The sequence below is a fragment of the Carcharodon carcharias genome, chromosome 12, assembly GCF_017639515.1.
Source record: "Carcharodon carcharias isolate sCarCar2 chromosome 12, sCarCar2.pri, whole genome shotgun sequence".
NCBI classification, from domain to species: domain Eukaryota; kingdom Metazoa; phylum Chordata; class Chondrichthyes; order Lamniformes; family Lamnidae; genus Carcharodon; species Carcharodon carcharias.
The window spans coordinates 59,806,863-59,820,420 of NC_054478.1; the positions used below are offsets into that span (position 1 = coordinate 59,806,863).

Here is a 13,558-nt window from a genome sequence, read left to right on the forward strand (position 1 = left end):
ATGGTACACTCGTCATTTTGTGATCAAGGACTTTCCACACTAAGAATCTCGACTACCTTTGTGCAATGCAATGAAGGGTTGATGAATATCTATCAGGATATTTATCTTGTAATTCTTGTATCATCGTTTGTTAACATAATTAATATTACATTAGCATTTTGAAAATGTGAACTTACTTGATGGGGTAAGTTTCATCTTTTCTCCTCTTTTTCTCATGGTCAGGAAGGAGTTCCCATCCAAATGACAGACTCCAGTCAAAGTTACCCCTATTATGATTTTGTCCATATGGATTTGGTTTCGCCACTTCAAATGTATTAAGATCAATGCTGGAGATATCAGGGCTCACCACAGCTGTATAATTCTCAGCTATTCTGCTCAACAAAGGCTCCAGCCAACCGTTGAAGCATTCACCTAACAGAAAAAAAAAGTTTTGATCATATTAAAGGTTGTGCTGCATTGATTCTAGGAAAATATCTGGCAGAAAGCAAATAATTCCAATAGACTTTGCTTAAAATGTAAATTTATGCTATCTTAGAATATTAAATCAAACAAATTATTTTTAGCCCCAAGTAGCTTCACTGCTCTCTGCGGGTTTCTTAATGAATAGCAAAAAATTTAAATTTTTGGTTTTCCTCTACAGATATTCACCAATTTGCTAATATATGATGTATGCACATATATTACACATTGAAAAATAAATAAGTTGGAAAATAGGATTAATCAAAAAGAATTCTTAGCATATGAACTGTGTAAAACATTTGGCGAGAAGGATAGGAAACTTATCATATAATACACTCCCCTTTTCCCATCCACTTTGGATTAAATTAACAAAAATAAAAAATAGAAGGGATCCCCCATTTGATAAAATTTTGCATTTGATCTCTTATGGGTCAGATTTTTTTCCTGACATCTTCCTCATGGCTTCTATAAACAAATAGTGTCCCATCAGCATGAAGCTAATCTTTAAGTAGCAGCAATGATGTAGACTTAAACAGTAAATGTGGTCAATTAAGTAAATCATGAATTCAGCTCATTTTCAGTTAATTTATTTGGTTTGTATTTTTACACTCAGCACTTAATTTTAATATTTGGGTTCACTTCACTTGAGAGTATTGCTAGCTTTATAAAATTTAACTGCCCAGATTGGCTCATGGAGGCAATTTTTTTTTTTCATATTCATTCATGGGATGTGAGCGCCGCTGGCAAGGCCCGCATTTATTGCCCATCGCTATAAAATTTAGTGGTTTGTTAGACCACTTCAGTTAAGAGTCAACTAAATTGCAGTGGGACTGGCATCTGCTATTTTGTAAGGACAGCAGATTTTCTTTCCTAAATGACATAGTGAACCAGATGGATTTTTTATGACAATCTGGTAGTTTCAATATTGTCATTGCATATACTGTCTATTTTTTAAAAATTCTAGACACTTAATTAACTATTTAAATTTCCTAATTGAGTGGATGGGTTTTGAATGTACCTCCCCAAATAACTAGGGTAGGTCTCTGGATGGACAGCCCAATAACAAAATGACAATACTACCGTACATCATATATCAGAATATTTGTAAAATATAAACCAATCTAAGCTTGTGCACTCTTTAGTAAGGTTTAGACTAAACAAACAGTGCTTCAAGGGCTAACTTACTTTCTCAGATCAAAAGGTAATGCTTACAATTATTATTCACAAAATTGTTATACTCATTCTATTAAAGTCAAAACTAGTCAACTTACAATGGGCATCCAAGAAGGTCAGGACCTCTCCTGTCGCTATTGAGGCTCCTAGCAATCTTGCAGTAATTAACCCCTTCCTTTCCTGCTGACGAACAACTTTAACTATTTGAAATGGCTTCACGTAATTATCTAATTCATCTTTTAAGTAATCTGTAGACAGAAATATTTCAATGTAGCTATTTCAATGAGCAAATCAGTTGAAAAAAGTTAAGAATCAAACCACAAGCATTGAACAAAGACAATTGATTTATATCCAAAGTTGTTTCTTTGTGAATCTAAAAACACTTATGGAAAGAAATCTAATCTTTTTTAAAAATATTAAAATATATTCTTGTGATTACCCACTGTCTGAATAAATATCAAATGAATCATGATTAAACTGGAATGTCAGCCAGGATTTTTACCATGAATTGGAATGCATAACAAACAGATCAATTTTCCCAATATTTTTCTTACAAAAGTAAAAGTAAAAGTTTCTCATGCTAGTGTATAAATATTAATATATTGATGACTAGTTTATGTCACAAGTATTTTAAGTAAATTGTTGTGAACACTTATCTAAGGTTAATCTAAAATTAGTAGCATTCACTCATATTTTTGGGATATACTGAGTAGGTTTAAATCTTTTCAAAATTATACTTGAATAGTATTTTAGAAACTGAAGAAGATTGGCTATTTTCATCATGCATACTTTGTAAATTATGGGATCATGGAATAGATACCAAAAAAACTTAACTTAATCATTCATATGAAAGAAAAGTCTTGATGGTAGCTTGTACTTACCATCTGTACTTGCGTCATCCACCATAATTATCTCTTTTAAAAATATAGCGGGCGAAGTATGCATTACACTGAAAACAGTTCTGAGTAGTGTAGACCAAGCTTCATTGTGAAACACTATAATCACACTAGTAGTAGGCAGGGGAGGACATCGCTTAAATTTTTGTTCAATACATCTGGACAGAAAACATTTCATAAGGATTTTGACGATATAGTGAAATTTATGAAGATAAAAATGTTATTCTTGACTACATATTACAGTCACAGAGCCTTTATCCACTTTGTTATTTTACTTAAATATCTAGCAGAGCTGCAGGAAATTATCAAACACTTCCATTCTATATTAGTATATCCAGTTCTGAAGCAATGTCTATAAATGTCACTCAGCAACAGCTATTAAGTTGATGGTTCATTTACTTTGTTAATTTCTCATTGGACATCTTCAGAATAACAGATATACAATTCTGGACTGGGTTGAATTAAATGGAATTTTGCCATTATATTCAATAGAACTACTAGAAATAAACAAATTTACCGATATTTGTAAAGCTCCATATAATACAATTATGCTCTACTTACTTTTACAACTGGAACAAATTATTCTGCATTTTTTTTTCTTTCCATTTCTTTCTCATATAAAAGTACTATGAAAAAGCCACAATTCTGCACTGGGTGACTTTATATTTATGCTAAAGACAATGTTAGGCTTTTATTCTAGTGAAAAGAATATTTATTCAGGAGTACATTACTTTTGGATGTTTTAAGGAAAGAAAATATAATTTCTCATTAGATCTGTATATGCGTACTTTCAGGTCTAAATGTGTAGTTACTGCACGATAAGTATGCTATTAAACAAGGTCCTTATAGTTCATAATTCATCTGCATTCATAGCAAGGGACAAAATATTAAATTTTGCTTAAATGGGCAAATTTCTATTAAAAAGTGGATTTAAAACAAAACACTCCTTTAAGTTTTTACGTAGACTGTGACATTTCATTATTGCAATAGGTAAATTCAATTATGTTTCGTGGTTTAAGGCACAAGTCAGGAGTGTGATGGGATACTCTTCACTTGCCTGGATGAGTACAACTCCAACAACACTCAAGAAGCTTGACACCATCCAGGACAAAGCAGTCTGCTTGACTGCTTGTGAAAGGGATGCCATTCATTCCCTCCATCACAGTGGCAGCAGTGTGTACCATCTACAAGATGCACTGCAGAAATGCACCAAGGCTCCTTAGGCAGCACCTTCTAAACCCATAACCACTACCATCTGGAAGGACAAGGACAGCAGAAACATGGGAACATCACAACCTGGGAGTTCCCCTCCAAGCTGCTCACCATCCTGACTTAGAAATATATCACTGTTCTTTCACTGTTGCTGGGTCAAAATCCTGGAACTCTCTCCCTAACAGCATTGTGTGTGTACCTACAATACAGGAGCTGCAGTGGCTCAAGAAGGCGCCTTCTCAAGGACAATTCAGGATGGGGATTAAATGCTGGCCTAGCCAGCAACGCCCACATCCCGTAAATTAATTTTAAAAAATTTAGAAATCCAACTCTATAATAAAAATGTTTCTTTGAATTGAGTTAGTCGGAAATCTTTATACTCAACCAATAGCATTAAATGGATTACTCAATCAAATGACTTACATGAATTCTGAATGCTTACCTGGTCATTAAAAGGCAATCAAATTACATTTAAGGGATACACATGAGTGCATTTAACTGCAGTCACCAGTCCAGGACCAATAGCTATAGTTCAGCTTGTACTCAGCCAGAACGCAGTTGTGGTTCCTGCCAGCTGCAACTTTCACTATACTGTTTAGAGGAGAGCTCTTCATATCTCTCAACACATGCATGGACAGGGAGATCTTCCAAAAGATAGGAATGTATATGTATTGAGAACAGGGAGAGGACCATCTCTGCATTCTAAACATTTTAATTAAGATGGTTTACAAAGTGCTCAGCCTAACCCAAGTTCAAATCTGCACTGGATTTACATTCTATGCAGTGAAACCAACTGATGGAAGATTCCACTTTCCAGGGAATTTTACTCCATATCACTGGAGTTGGGTTGGGTTCTGCCTCCTGATTAACACTGCAAATCAATGTTTAACTGGCAATGATGCTAAAACTGTGATATCAATGCATTCTCTAAAAGGTTTGATGCACACATGTTCAAGTTATAAATTAAAGTATCTAAATGGCTTTTACACTCAAAGGTGAATACTAATATAAAGTTCAAATTGAACTGTCTTATTAAATATAAACAAAAGCCATAATTCACAAGAGTAATGGATTACTTGAAATCAGATGCAAATAGTAAACATACTCAGGTGGTCGTGTGTCAGGACCAAGGCTTCTGTGTAAAGAAATTCGATCACTTGCAAAAGCATTGAAGCAGTGCTTCTCATTTCCTTGATCTTTTTCCTTCTGCTCCTCTAGGGAGAGATTATCAGTATGAAATGGCTTCCCAGAAGCTCCAGGGGCATTTGAATCCTCAGGTGGCCGCTCCATGGAAGGCTTCAATTCTACTGCTGTGTAATATCCCGGCAAACAAGGTTTTTTGCCATCTGTAGAGTCTTTCTGTCTGATAGGTGCTCTTATCTGCATTTTTGGAATTGAATCTCTTAGATTGTTCACTGCTCCCATCATCATGTGCAACATTTTGTCTTTCTTTACTACCATTTCTTTCAGCCATGGCTCTTGCGTTGTAGTCCCAACTACTTCCCTATGCATCAGAAATATAAATGTGATAAACACAAGAGCTACAAGTACAAGTTTCCAGGGCAAATAACGTCTTCTTAAGAGCCTTCTAATTACAGGCATGCTTAGTCTTAAATATCCACTCCAGAAATGTTGTTTTAAAGTTTAGAAGAACATCCAGCTCCCAGCAGCAAAGAAGCTTGCACACACTTTCATGAGGTAGTAAAATCTTGAATCTGAAAAGTAAAGTGTCAATAAATACTATGCAAATCTCAGGCACTCCTTCAGACCCAATGCGGTCATTTTTTTTTATATAGAAATGAAAGCTACAACTGCTTGAAAAACAAAATTGTAAAAAATACATAACCAATCCATTACTATTTGTAAAGAGGTGCTCATAGAGACACAGAAAAAGGAGCCTTATTTAAGAATGTTCTTACTCCATATGGCATACATTATTGCCTTAGCTGTAAGAGCAGTACTTCTGTCTCTTGTAATTTAACAAAATTGCTCACTTCTAATAATTGAATAAAAAGTAAAAATTGCATTGTTTTAATCATAGTTTCGCTGCACAGTCTCAGTACAGTCTTAAATTTTACACACTCTGCTTCTCCTGTTAATTACAATGGCATTGTGGATTAAATACTTCAGTTCAGTGAATCATACATCCTGTATTTGCCCAAGTTATCAGGTATATCCTGTAAAATTATTTACTCTAAGGATGCAGTTCCAAATAACTGAAAGGATACTGCACCTTAAAATAATGCATCGAGAACCATAATTAGCATTCAGGTTAACACTAGGGTGAAATGGAGTAAAAGTTCTTAGAGTGAAGAGAAATTCCTCTAAGAAATCCCATCTTGCTTTGGAGTCAGCAAAATCGGTTTGCACTGGTTATGATGATAGGGTGTATGTGGAAAGGATGTTTCCTCTTGTGGGAGAATTTAGAACTAAAGGATCGCTGTTTAACAATAAGGGGTCACCCATTTGAGTCAGAAAAGGAGAAATTTATTCTCTCAGAGGGTTGAGTGTCTTTGGAACTCTTTTCCTCAAAAGGTGGTGAAAGCAGAGTCTGAATATTTTTAAGCAGAGGTAGATAGACTCTTAATAAGTAAGGGGTTAAAAAGTTATGGGGGTAGGCAACAATGTGGATTTGAGGTTAAAAATAGATCAGCTATGATCTTATTGAATGGTGGAGCAGGCTCAAGGGATTGAGAGGCCTACTCCTGCTCCTAATTCATATGTTCATGTGGTTAGCACTGGGGAGAAGCCAGAACTTCTTCACATTAATGTAAAATTGCATACACGGGGAAATTACAGCATGGAAACAGGCAGTTTGGCACACCCACTGATGTTTATCCAGTGTGCATCTCTTATAGAGTCATAGTCATCAAGTCATTACAGCACAGGAGGTGGCCATTTGGCCCGAGTCCATGCTCTGTGGAGCAATCCAGTCAGTCCCAATCTCCAGCTCCTTTCCAGTTGATTTTCCTCAAATGCCTTTCTAATTTTCTTGAATCAACTGACGTTAATCATCTTTGTAGGCTGTAAGTTCCAAGGTTTTTGGCATGATAAGGTTGATTGTTCGCACTTTGAGGCATCATGCTTTGGGTATAGTGTAAACCAGAGATCTAACCACCCTATCCTTCATGTGACCAGCAATTTGCAGTGCAAAACATTTTGAACTAAAGAGCGGGCAGATAGTCTAATAAACAGGAGTGCTCTAATAAATTCTGGGCCACTATTTTTGTGAGCCTATAATATACAGCTAGAATTGGTCATTTATTCCATGGATATAACAACTTCCAGGTCGCATTGCAAATATCTAGAGTAAGCTCTAGATCTCAACCAATGTTATTCAGAACTGACAACAAATAATGCAAGACCACAATGCTCTTTTTTGTGCCGTATCAAAATGTTTTGCATCTATTAGCTATTTCATGAAAACAAAGCAAAAAGCAACACCTCATGGACCCTTACTGTTTTCATGTTTCGCTCAAATGTTCCTTATATGACATAGCAGGTTAGGGTTAGCCTCTGAGAAACATAACATGTTTTTTCCCATGAAAATATTGAAGTTGATTTGTACCGCAACCATGACATTAATTCAGTTGACATTTTATTTTCCAAAAATCAAACATATGCACACCTCCCCGACATTGGTTCCCCTCCTCCCCTCGAGATATATCAATTGTTTTCTGTCTACAGCAACTAAATTTTAAAATTAAAAACACAATGACTGACAAAATTGGCATGCAGTTTCAAATAAATTTCCTCCAATGTAACGCAAACCTTGATTTACAAGATGCTTGAAGATAATGTAAGTCTGTAAGTACTGCCATTTGCTACTGTACATAATTAACAGTGGAATATATTGCAAATAAAGCATATGTGAAACATATGTAACTCAGTAGGAAAATTTTACACCCAGCTCAAGAGAACTTTGAGCAGTCGCCCCCAACAGCTAAATTGGTAATTGCACTCCATGGTGTGGATTTTCAGCTGAGGGACTGAGGGTAGGTAGGGGGAAAAAGTGAAAGGAGAATGAGAAAGGGTCTTTAATATTGTGAAAAGTAATCTTCAAGAACTCACACTATTATAGCAAATTTTGACTAGTGTAAATCATTTAGTAATGTAATAATCATTATATGACTGTATAATGAGAATTTGCAACCAAATGAATTGGCTTATTTTTATTATACAGTCCACATAAATCCAGTATTACAGTCTAACTCACTGATGTTACACCAATGTAACCTAGCATATCAAATTTTAGCCATATTAATGAGTTTGGATACTAATTCACTTATTTCAGTTTGGCTTAACTATACACTAAGCTGCCACAAAAAAATAAAATGCTGCATTTATTACAAATGGAACAAGTTCAACATTTTTATTAAAATACCAAAAAATGAAATCCAAGGAAATGGCCCAGAATTTGCTTGTGGGGCATCTAGTGATGGGTTGGTTTCCCCTCACTCAAAAGCTCCAATTATTTTTGAGTAGCAAGTGAAGTGAGCAACACCTTGGCGCCCCGACTTCCGCCCGGGACTAGATACTGGGCCCCACCCACTGCGAGGCATCTGAAGCCCTGAGCACAAGCTGAAGGAGGAGCAGAGCCTGAAGCCATGAGAAGAGAGTAGCAGCAAGGAGAAGAGAAGAGGCTTATGAGTTGCAACGTGTTAAGAGCTAAGGCCATGAATAGGGCAGCCCGCAACCTCAGACCATAGCTAGAGAACCAGGAAGGGGAATTGTGGCAGGAATACGGATGCTGGAAATCTAGGTGGGCTGCCCAGACAGCACCCTAGTCCGAAGAGCAGAAGGTTCCTTTACACTCTGGATGAGCAGGTAATCTGGCTCATGTGGTCATGACAATTAGCAATGTGAACTCCACTAACTGAACTCTGCTACCCGACTGGTTAGAAATAAGGAGTCAATTTCTTGATAGCATCCTGGTGGATCTGCAATGTTGGCCACTGATGTCCATTGTAAATAATTTGTATCTGAGTTATGCTTTTCCATTGTTTATAGAGATTTGATGCCAGTGGAATAAAGGATCCCTGCTTTGTGACCTTTGTGCAATCTGTGTGCTTGAATGGCACTTAACATTAGTGTCACAAATTGCGGGAAGTGCAAATGGCTAACAATTCAATGCAGTCATTGGGAGATCAACGACCTTGGTGAATGGTGGGACTTATTCAAGATGGCTCCTAACTTCCCTTCCTGGTTATCACGTTAGTTGTTATTGTTACCGGGTCACTTTCCTCAAGTGCTGTCCACTTTAATTCTGCAGTCATCACCCCATCAAAAACTCTACTTGACCCTTGGCAAACTATTGTCCAAATCCAATTTCCCTTTCCTCTCAAGTCCTTGAAAAGGCTGTCACCTCCCAATTCTGTGCCCAGATTCCTTGAAATGCCACATTTGAACCCCTCAATAGATTCCCACCTCTGCCATCGTACTGAGGCAAACTTAACATCACAAACAATATCCTATATTCCTATGATAGTGATAACCTATCCCTCTCATCCTTTTCAATTTGTCTGCAGCATTTAACATGGTTGACCACACTATCCTCCTCCAATGTCTCTCCTCCAACTTTCAGTAGGGTGGGACTGTCCTCAAATGGTTACTTTCCTTTTATCTATCAGTTGTAGTCAGAGAATCTGCTGCTATGGTTTCTCTTGTCACTTTGGCAACATTACTTCAAGTCCCCAACTCCTTAAAATCTACCTCTAAGTTTTCAGTCAACTAGGGGAGGTGGTGGTGTGTTTGATATTGTCACTGGACTAGTAATCCAGAGACCAGGATAATGCTGTGGGGACCTGGGTTCAAATCACACCACAGCAGATGGTGGAATTTGAAGTTTAATGATTACAAGTGACAATGGTTCAGTGGTTAAAAAACATCTGGAAGGAAATCTGCCATCCTTGCCTGGTCTGGCCTACATGTGACTCCAGGTCCACAGCAATGTGGCTGACTCTTAACTGCCCTCTGAAATGGCCTATCAAGCCATTCAGTTCAAAGACAAAAAGGGGTGGGCAACAAATGCTGGCCTTGCCAACAATACCCACATCCCAATATCTCATTTGGCTGTATGTCAAGTCCTGTTTGATTATGCTCCTGTATAGCATTTTGGAGCACTTAAATATAGCGAGGGTGCAATATAAATACAAGTTGTTGACCAATAAGATTTAAGCATAGAGAAAGAAACACTGTGAACTTTGAAAAAGGAAACAGGGCAAATTAGAATCAGATCAGTTCCAGAAAGAGAAATAGAGGGAAAAGGAAGATTGGTTTAGCGGTGGGGGTAAAAATTTTAAATCAAATGTCCCACCAGGAACAATTTGCTATCTGTAGGAATGAGACGCCAAATTTCAACTGCTCCCTCTGGGCCTCCAAATTTGAGTAGCAAGTCAGGACCATAAGTCACCCCATAAAGGGTCCTTAAGATTTCCAAAGCAATATTAATTTTATGAAGTGAGCACAAATGCAGCTATTTCTTAGACATTTGTGGAAGAGGTCAACAGCGAGCTTCCATTTTTCAGAGGTTGAAGGTAAAGCGGTGGAAATTGTCTAGCAATTTGTGGCTATTCACAACTCATGCCATCCGTCTTCCTTGTTGCAAATTGCAGGTTTTTCTTTTAAATGCAATAATAATGGGCAAAACTGGAATCTGACAGGATCATTATAGTGTCATTCATGGACAACCACAACTCAAACATCCAATGTTAAAAATTCACAATACAATTAGAAATATATATTGCTTCCTTAATGTATATCATTACATATTGAGTCACATTTTGCTCCAATAAAAGGAACAGACTGAAATTTTCAAACAGTTGTTACCGTTAATGCAGACACAATTCATTGACAATGGTAAAATATTGTATGATTTTCAACTTAGCTGAAATTCCAATACTGAAAATTTCAGCTAATGATTTACTGTACTTGACAAAATAAATCAATTTCTACAAATACAGAACTGAAGCTTATGGTGTACTATAGTCTGCAATAATAATCAATAAGACTGATAGCAGCAGTAATGCTGTCAGCTAGGCACATGTTAAACTCCTTATACAATCCTCAATATTTAAATACTTTTGGAGCACAGACTGTCTGCACACTCTAATCATTTACGTCAAATCTGTTTAAGTTTAAACAGTGCCCACAAGGGTTAGTGAGACCTTCTCAGCATTTTAAACCAAATTTGACACAGTACTCAAATCTATTTTTGAATTTTCTCCAGGTGGCACTGGCAAGCCAACATTTACTGGTCATCCTTGGTTTCTCCAAGAAGGCAGTGGGTGTGTTTCTTTAATCACTGATATCTCAAGCTGCTGGTGCTCCCAAAATTGCATGAGGTAGGGAATGCTAGAACACTGATCCTGCACTGATGAAGGAATGCAACATATTCCCAAATCAGATTGATGGACAACTTGGAGGTGATTTTATTACTAAAGCATTGCTATTGTTGTCATTGATACTATAGGTTGCAGGGGAGAGAGGAGGTATCAAGATAACAACAGTAGCACTGTTGTGCATCCTGTTGCCACATTGAACCAGTAGCAGACATTAGGTCAATGGCACAACATTGATCAAGCAAACTGCTCAGACTTGAATGCTGCCAGCATGAGTGTTGTTGCAGCCTTTAGTGGCAAGTATATGATTATACTTCTTATTTGAGCTTCGTAATTAGAAGAAAGGCTTTTGAGCGTCAAAGAGTCTCTGCCCTCCTCTTGCAGTCAGTGTTGATCTGGCTCGTACAGCTAAGCAATCTTTCAAATGTGACCCTCATGATGTTGATGATGGAGAATTTAACAGTGGTATTGCTAGTGAAGGTCAAGGGGAGAGGCTGGGCTTTTGTCTTGTTTGAGATTGTCATTACCTGGCATTTGTACGGCACGTTAGCTACCCTTTGTCAGGTAAATCCTACTCATGCACCGTTGTATGCTACAACGAATGTCCTTGATAACATAGGAGTAGATGAATGAAGGCAAATACTGTGGGATCATCACTAAACAGCAGTACCCCTGAGCTTATGGCAGAGGGATGGTTGGACTGAGGACACTTTGTTGAGGAACTGTGCAGCAATGCCCTGGGGCTGTGATAGCGAGCCTCCCCCAACCATTATCCTTTGCGCCAGGTATGACTCCAACTATACGGAGGGGTTCACTGTGACTCCCTTTGGCCTTAGTTATACGTGTACTCTGGCATAAAACAGAGATAAATATTGTAAAGAAATTGAGTTTTTGTTTTGAGGTATACTCAATGAGTGTCAAACCCAGTGTCTCACACCACTTCCTGAGTCCAAATTTGTTTTTAATTCTAGCATCACAGCAACATGGAAGTTGCAATTATATTCAACTCAAAATATTAACTGTTTCTCCTCCACAGATGCTGAAAGACTTTTTATTACTTAAGATGATTTTTAAAATGTGTTCTTAATGCTTAATGCAGAATAAATGGTGACTTACCCTAAGTATTGGTTCTTGGAAGAGCCTCGATAACTTTTAGGTGAATGAAAAGCCTGAATCCAGAAACTCTCAAGATCTTCAGCTCAAAAGATCTTCAAAACCTTCAAGAAATGACCGTGCACGCTGTACCTGATTTTTTTTTTTAAGTTCATAAAATGAAACATTAAAGGTGGGGTGACGATGTTCTCGGCAGTTTGAAAATTCAATCAGATCTGGACTGAAATAAATCAGTTTTCATCGCCTGTGGAGCCCAGGGCGATAGATACAATACCGTGAATCAGGCAGGAGTCTCAGGGCGAGCAGACATCAGTCGGGGCTTGTCACAACCAACCGGCTTTCAGCAAAACAACCGGTCAACTCGGTGAGGAGCCCAGCCCGCGTCCCCCACAAGCGAAACACTGCAGTTTTCCACAAGGGTTCCACTCACCCTCACTCTCCACTCCTCTCGCTCTCAGCACCAACTTCCGCCTCGTTGGAAACAGGTGTGTACACGCAGGTGGGCGCGGGTGCGCATGCGCCAGTCCCAATTCCAGGTGAGTTTGCTCCAGGCAGGAGATTTAAAGGGGCCGCACCACCTCCACTGGACTCTCCCTTTAAACATGTCGAAAGTTGACTGTCACATCCGTCCACAAAAAAAACCACGTCCACCTTCAGACGTAAAACACCCGGGAAACACCCGTCCTCAAAATGTGAAATTTGAGAATAAATTTACGAAAGCGAAGGATACAAATATTAATTTATCGAGTTTGCAGATTGGTCCATCCACAGAGAACAGGGAAAGGAACCGGCACGAGGGGGCTGCTGCGGTGCTTTGTGAATTTAGTGAAGCAGACTGCAGTCGCTGTACAAACGGTATTAAACCAGGTCTTGAAAAGAAAATGGGAGAGAGCCCCTTATCCAAGTCACAGCATCAGTGAAACATTGAAACCTTGCAGATTTGTTCTGACAATCTGTGTAAAAGTTTTCTAATGGGCATAGAATGCCAGGACGAATGTTGCCTCTCGATTTATTTATTTTGCTTGTGTACTGACTGAAAAATTTTCTTCACCGAAATAACATTTTTCTTGCCACCACCAATTTTAAAGCAAAACAAACTGCATTCCGGCTGAGTGGCTAAAGTCTTTGTGAATCCAGCTGGCTCGATGCAAAATTTCAAAAATATCCGAGAGACCACATTCCTATGCTAAAGGTATCAATCTTTTGGGCAAAAATTCCGGATACGGATACAGATCCAAACGCGTGCTAGCCAAAAGAACTACAAAAAGCCGAGATGTTCAGAGCTCGTGAATGCAAACACTAGTTCCGTACCACCCCAAGCTTGCTGGTGTATCTCGGATCTGAACACAGCGGCAGGACACGGGA

The 13,558-nt window shown here is 38.2% G+C and overlaps 1 protein-coding gene across 4 annotated transcripts in view; it reads right to left on the reverse strand.

Moving 5' to 3' along the window:
* galnt3 (UDP-N-acetyl-alpha-D-galactosamine:polypeptide N-acetylgalactosaminyltransferase 3 (GalNAc-T3)) overlaps positions 1–12,858 on the reverse strand; it is a 73,816-nt gene extending 60,958 nt beyond the window's left edge. For 2 of the 4 annotated variants that reach the window (XM_041201698.1, XM_041201697.1), the window contains exons 1-5: positions 12,197–12,856; positions 4,846–5,455; positions 2,514–2,686; positions 1,731–1,880; positions 177–411 (exon numbers count right to left, since the gene is read on the reverse strand). In XM_041201698.1, the coding sequence (XP_041057632.1) occupies positions 177–411; positions 1,731–1,880; positions 2,514–2,686; positions 4,846–5,342 (1,055 nt within the window). In that variant the 5' untranslated portion in view covers positions 5,343–5,455; positions 12,197–12,856. Of the gene's footprint in view, positions 1–176; positions 412–1,730; positions 1,881–2,513; positions 2,687–4,845; positions 5,456–12,196 lie in introns of all 4 variants that reach the window. The other 2 variants (XM_041201699.1, XM_041201700.1) reach the window with 2 other exon arrangements.
* Positions 12,859–13,558: the final 700 nt, after the last annotated feature.